The 7114-nt window shown below is 38.9% G+C and overlaps 1 protein-coding gene across 1 annotated transcript in view; it reads left to right on the top strand.

Annotated features, from left to right (window-relative positions):
• UNC5D (unc-5 homolog D (C. elegans)) overlaps positions 1-7114 on the top strand; it is a 606477-nt gene that overhangs the window by 579708 nt on the left and 19655 nt on the right. Inside the window, exon 16 of the mRNA XM_011964768.1 lies at positions 4360-4538. Coding sequence (XP_011820158.1) covers positions 4360-4538 — 179 coding nt within the window. The remainder of the gene's footprint in view (positions 1-4359; positions 4539-7114) is intronic.

The following is a 7114-nucleotide window of genomic DNA, read 5'->3' as shown; positions in this document are numbered from 1 at the left end:
AAAAAAAAAAAAAAAAGAAAGAAAGAAAACTGTCCTCTTTTCCCTAAGATGGCTTAATTTTTTGGTAAATGGTTCCAGCAAAAGTGAAGACACAGAAAGTGCTGAGAAATTGGGATGACCTGGGGAGGTGCAGGATACATTCTAGACCCAGGTCTCTATCGGTGAATTAGGTGTACTAGATAGATTTTTAAAGTGCATCATGCTTCATGTTCCCTAAGCAGAAAAAGACTAGATTTAGGTGGTTTAATACGTTAGTAAGTTATATTTATATAACTAACATATGTATATAGGATCAAGATTTAAGATATATAAAATACTTTATATCTAAATATTGATTTTTAAATATTAATAAGATATCTATCTTAAATACTGCTTTAAATGTTTAAGTCAATGTAGTAATTATCCTCATTGAAGGTATTTTATCCGTCGTTCAGCCTCATCCCTGACATATCCCTTCATGCCTCTAAGTGATTTTTCAAATAAACCCAGTCCTTCATATATCACCTTCACACTTAAAAGTTATCTTTGTGACCAAGATAATATATTTTTTTACTCTTTAGAGAGGTCATTATTGTATCAGTCTTTGGAAATAAGTTGTTACCTTTAAATTTAACCCTATTGAATTACCTAATGATTATTGCCAATCGATACTCTATAGAGCAACAGTATCAACAGGCTAAAATTGTAGACTGGAGTAAAACAATTTTGCAAATATTGAAAAGAAGGGAAAAATTCCCAAGTAATTTATTTCATCATTCCTTATTAATGTAACATTATTAAAGAATCTTTTCTTCAATATAAACAACTTAAAGGAATCTTGCATGTTACAATTTTCCATTCAAGCAGTTCTCTTATCTTTCCTCCAAAAGTGTTGGAAGTTGGGGAATAATTTGTCTGTTACAACAGACAGAATAGTTGGAATTTCTCATTGATTTACAACTCCCTTAGCTTACCAGGTAGCAGCTGCTTATCTCGGATGTGCAGAGCATGAAAATCTACTGTTCCTCTGCATATGTAATTTAAACAATCAGAAAATGTGATGTATCTACAGGATTCTTATTACTTGGCCGAGATGTCTTTTAGAATGCATCATAAATGTTACATAAAGTGTAATCCTTATGCCTGGAAAATATTTAAATTTGAGAACTTTAAGAGGGAAATGGGGACCGACTTATTAATGTGTAGTAAATTGGAAAATTACTTATTTTTAGACTCTATCTCATATAATACTTTATTCGCCTTCAAATAAGACCACCTTGTTCAGCTTTCTCTGAAGATATCATGCATCAAGGTGGTTTTTCTTCTGCCCCCAGTGAAGAGAGAGCTCAGTCAACAATTTATAGATGCCATGAGGGCTTTCAGAGGCCAATTCTGTCCCTTGGGATCCTTTAGCACAGACACATCCAGTGTTTTCAGTTTCATTGATAAGCCACATCTTTGGCATTGACAATGACAGCTACCATGTTAATTTGTATAGAATTAAAAAAAAAATCTGCTTCTAGTTTCTATCAGTCAGAAAATATGCAAGGATACTATTCCTACTTGATTTGCATTTTTAGAGACTAGAACAAATTTTACAAACCATGATAAAAATGATGTATCTTGTAACCTAGTTTAAGCAGAAAGAAGCTGAGTAGGTTCATTTTATAACCATTCAATATATCAGAACAGAATTGTCCACTCTGCCTGGAATAACCACCTATCCACCTAATTTCTACTCGGTCAGTGCCTACCCATCTTACAGGTCAACTGAAACGCCTCCTCCATGAAGTCTTTCTTATGGTACTCAGAGAACGTTTTCCTTAACCACCCAGCACTGTAGATTTCTTGGCACTTGTCTCGAAACAGGGTGCTATAGTGAAATAAGTACTTGTATAGTTGTTAGGATGTCAGAATTCTAGTTTTACCTATGTCATAAACTACCTGGGTGAAGTTTTCCAGGTTTCATAACCTCTGTGGAGTCTACACAAATGCAAAATAACTGATTAGGAAGTTGGGGCTGAGATAGATAAGGTAGCATCCAAGGTCACTGAACTAGGAAGTGTTGAGTTTTATTCCAAAGTGAGGTCTTTCTGCTTCTAAAAACCATGCTCTTTTCCGTTATACTATGATAACCTCAAATACTAGAATAGCTTTGATGAGTATTGTTTTGTAATATTCCAGGAACATAACTAAAACCAGCAAGTAGAATCTGTTTAATATAATAACATGTACTTTGAGGTTCCAAGAAGAGCGTGTGATATGCAGCATTTCTCACATGTGTGTGACCATGAAACTGCCATTTCTTGGAATCTCTTCTGAGATATCCTTTTGGAACTGGTGGATTAAGGCATCATGTTTCCAAAAGCAGAGCCCCCAAAATGCAACTGTGTTAAATAGTTACAGAAAGACAAAAATCATTATCAATCATTAATGAAATTTCTGTATCAACCAGTTTTCTCAATTAACAGATTTAAGAACTCTATTTTCAACTTACCAAGCCTGATAGTTTATACTTATGTGACCCCAGCTGCTAGCTGAAAAAGCATCATGGTTGTGTGCCCACATTAGGAAGATATTTAACAGTTGGAAGAGGCATCAGGGCAGGATTTCAGGGAGGGAAGGAAGGGCATATGTGAACTTGGAGGGCACAACAGGTAAGTTTCTAAGGCAAAGGACAGCTTCTTGGAGTTTAAACAGTTCTAACTAGTCCCTTAACTCAATCCTAGATCTGATGCTTTACTTATCCCTTGGATTAGTTTTCGTCTACTACATAACAAACTACCACTAATTTAAAAGCATAAAACAACACTTATTTATTATGTCACAAGACTGAAACCAAAGTGTTGGCCAGGGCGTGTTCTCTGGAGCTCAGGGTCCTTTTCTAAGTTTATTCAGGTTGTTGACACCATTTGGTTCCTTATTGCTTTAGGACTAAGGTCTCAATTTTCTTGCTGGCTGTTGGCCAGAGGTCACTCTCAGCTCCCAGAAGCCACCTACAGGTCCCAGATACATGACCCCCTCTATAGGAAGCTCATAGACAGGCTGTTTGCTTTCCTCTAGGCCAGGAGAAAAGGTGCCTCCAGACAAGAGCTATCTCCTCTCATTTGAGGACCACCTGATTAGGTCAGGCCCACCCAGAAAAATCTCTTAATTGATTGAGTCAACTGATTAGGGACATTAATTACATCAGCAGAGTCCCTTTTGTCTTATAATCACTGAAGGAATTCAATCAGATAGTTTTCAGTCCTTAAAATTCTGTTAGTCCACTTAATTTATTAGCAACCACTGCAGTCTGGCACATTTCTGTGGGATTTCATGTTGGATATAAGGATTAATACTGAAATGGCAAATTCTTATTGGACAGTTTGAAACCAGAAGCAGGTAGGCAGGCAGGAGCCTTCCTGATTGTACCACTATACAGGCTGGTCTATATGTTACTCTGACTCAAGGCTGGCCCTGTTATACCAAAGCAATTTAATTGTGAAACAATTTTATTTAATTTTGAAATAAAGATATTATAAAATCATACAACTTTAGGACTTGGGGAAAAAAAAACAAAATTAAAGGTAATCAACATACAATCATTTCCTTGTAGCTTTCCTGCAAGGCATTTCCTAGTCAGCTCCTTCGATCGACCCCTTCACCATTAGTCAGTTATGACTAGCAGAGGGTCATTCTTCACTCTGAACTGAAATCTGTCATTTGGTAGCTTCTTCCTGCTGATTCTAGAGCTATGCCTGAGAGCCAAAGGAAACAGAAAAAGAGTCTAATTCTGCTCTCACCTGATAGTTTTTTTGTTGTTTTGTTTTGTTTTTTGTTTGAGGTGAAGTTTTCCTCTTATTGCCCAGGTTGGAGTGCAATGGTGGGATCTCAACTTACTGCAACTTCCACCTCCCAGTTTTAAGCGATTCTCCTGCCTCAGCCTCCCAAGTAGCTGCGATTATAGGTGCCTGCCACTACGCCCAGCTAATTCTTTGTAATTTTAGTACAGATGGGGTTTCACCATGTTGGCGAGGCTGGTCTCCAACTCCTGACCTCAGGTGATCCACCCACCTTGTCCTCCCAAGGTGTTGGAATTACAAGCATGAGCCACTGTGCCCAGCCTCTGACAGCTCTTTTAATGCTTGAAGCTGGTGATTGTGACTTCCCTGAGTGGAAGAGGCTGTTGTAAATTTCCAGTACACAATTTATTAGGCTACTAGAGAAGTTCTTTACTATCTTAGAAGAAAGGGGAACTTATCAATGTATTATAGAGTCCATCACAACAGGCAAGCATTTTGTGCATGTGTGTTAACCCAGGTTTTCCTAAAAAATAAAAGTATTGATCAGGACTGCTTTCAGATGGATCTGATCATGCATTCCTTATTTTGTTTATAGAGTGAACGAGAAACCATCACTTTCTTCGCACAAGAGGACAGCACTTTCCCTGCACAGACTGGCCCCAAAGCCTTCAAAATTCCCTACTCCATCAGACAGCGGATTTGTGCTACATTTGATACCCCCAATGCCAAAGGCAAGGACTGGCAGATGTTAGCACAGAAAAACAGCATCAACAGGTAATTGGGGACACCTTCTGGAAGAAGATGTTACTAAGAGAACTTGGAAACATAAAGTGGGCTAAGTGAAACCATGTAGTTTCTGAGCCCCAATATTTTTATGAGTTCCTCTGGCCATATTTCATGTGTGTTCCCACTAAGTGGAGAAAGAGCAAGAATATAACAGTAGGCCAAGCGTGGTGGCTCACGCCTGAAATCCCAGCACTTTGGGAGACTGAGGCAGACAAATGACTTGAGCCTAGAAGTTTGAGACCAGCCTGGGCAACATGGTGAGACCCCATCTCCACAAAAAAATATAAGTAGCTGGGCATGGTGGTGCATGCCAGTAATCCCAGCTGCCTGGGAGGCTGAGGTGAGAGGATCACTTGAACCTGGGTGGTCAAGGCTGCAGAGAGCCAAGACTGCACCACTGCACTCCAACATGGGCACCAGAGTAAGACTCCGTCTCCAAAAAAAAAAAAAAAGAGAAAGACACCCTGTGTGACATTTCCTGCTACCCCATTCTGCCTTTTGCAACATTATAGAAAATCCTTACTTTGGTTCTTGGTACCATCTCTAGGTTTGCTAACTGGGTCACCCAAATGGGCATTTAGACTATGTTATCTTGGAGATTGTGAGCGAACAGAGCACTTTCTTAAGCCAGTGATGCAGAAACAAACAAGCAAATTTCTCACATCTCCCCTCTACTATCGGGTAATCTTAAGCATTATTTAACCCTTAATGAGGACACACTCAACCTACAAAATCAATTGCCTGAATAGGAATAAAAAAAGTTTGAGGATAACTTTTGGGTCTGAAGCCAGAGGATGTAAAATAAGCAAAAGCTTGCCTAGGCACCATGAATGAACATGCTGCTAAAACTGACACTGCTCATTACTGCACTAACATTTCTAGTTGAGAGTAGAATAGAGAGATCCATAATGGGCTTTATTACTTTAGATGAGACAGGCAGGGGTGATGCTCTCCAGGGCAACACTGATGGCCAGGCAGGTCTGGGCTCAGCTTGAGGGATACGCAGCATCCCTGCATTGAAAAACGACATCTCTCCCTATAAGCCCTCTGAATGCCCCAAAATGAATAGAAAAGAGAACGTATTTTGCCAGAACCATTTTATTTCTCTTTCCTTTGGTACTATTTTTTTTTTTTTCCTTTCAGGCAAAGCCTTATTTTCTTACTGTTTGGTTTGCTCTGTCATTTTCATTTTTTGTTCCTTATTTTCACAGACATCCTACCTGACTCTTTCTTCTCTGAAAGGGAGGGTAGATGTCTGCCAAGAAGGGATGGAGTGCTGCTCTCTGTTTCAAAAGGGATCCAGAAGCCAAGAATGAAGGACACAACTAGAAATCAGTCAGGCTCAGAGAGGAAAGTCAAGACGGAGGCATTTCTGCAAGAGAAAACTGAATTTACAGAGACAGGCAAGCCCAAAAAGAATAGACACATGTTTGAAAAGGCATATATTGAAAATGAAAGAAACAAAAATGTATGAGTGTACAGGGGAAAAAATTAGATTGAATATTTCCCAGCAACTCTGACAAAAGATGAGATGTCTTGTCTATAATCAGTGAACACCATGACTGTGTCAATTTCCCTTTCTGATCAACATGGATCCAAAAATGAAAAATGAACCCAGAAAACATAACATGGTTAAAAAAGAACAGTGAACGGGACTCAGAAGATCTGCATGAGAGCCTTGATTCTGTTACCAATACCAGTCTGCCTAAATGAGTCACTTACTATCCCTGTGTTTCTTTTTCTAGAAATGCAATTGAATCTGAACTATGTTAAGTCTAATTCGTGCTGGCTATAAAAGTTGATGATTTTTTAAGTCACCATTTAGAAAAAATAATTGTCTCAAAATACCTGTGTGCCCATAGATGCTATCATTAATTTGCTGAATGAGCATGTACATGTTCCTACCTTATTACATTTTATTCTCCATTTATAGTACACATAAGAGAACTACAGGGAGTACCTCCAAAATCATCAGTTTCTGACCTTGCACAGTAGGGGAAATGCATTTCAAACTGGGAGACTTAAGTTTAACAACCTTTTATATCTGGACACTTATGAGCAGTCAGTGACTACCCCGGAGCCAACTGCCCCCTTCTGTGTCTGGGGCCATCCATAAAACCTGAGTGCCCATATGCCTGTTGGTTTACTTGTTTTTGTTTTTCTCTAAGATCCCATCTCCAGGAAAATTTTGTTGACATAATTCATATAACCTATTTCATGGAAAATTTCTAACACAGTATCCAGAATATGTAGATTCTTAATAAATGCTAGTTTTTCCCTCTTGACATTTTCACAATCCATAGCAAATTAGAATAGCATGAATATATGGAATCTACTTATATCTTTAAATCTTATATAGCCTGGCTCACACCTGTAATCCAAAGTGGAAGTGTCGCTTGAGGCCACAAGTTCAAGGCCAGCCTGCACTTAGGGAGAACCCTGTATCTACAAAGAATTAACAAATTAACTGGGTGCGGTGACTCATGCCTGTAATCCCAGCACTTTGGGAGGCCAAGGCGGGTGGATCACAAGGTCAGGAGTTCGAGACCAGCCTGACCAACATG

This window comes from Mandrillus leucophaeus, unplaced genomic scaffold (genome assembly GCF_000951045.1).
Source record: "Mandrillus leucophaeus isolate KB7577 unplaced genomic scaffold, Mleu.le_1.0 Scaffold705, whole genome shotgun sequence".
NCBI classification, from domain to species: Eukaryota; Metazoa; Chordata; class Mammalia; order Primates; family Cercopithecidae; genus Mandrillus; species Mandrillus leucophaeus.
This window is presented reverse-complemented; position numbering and strand designations above follow the sequence as displayed.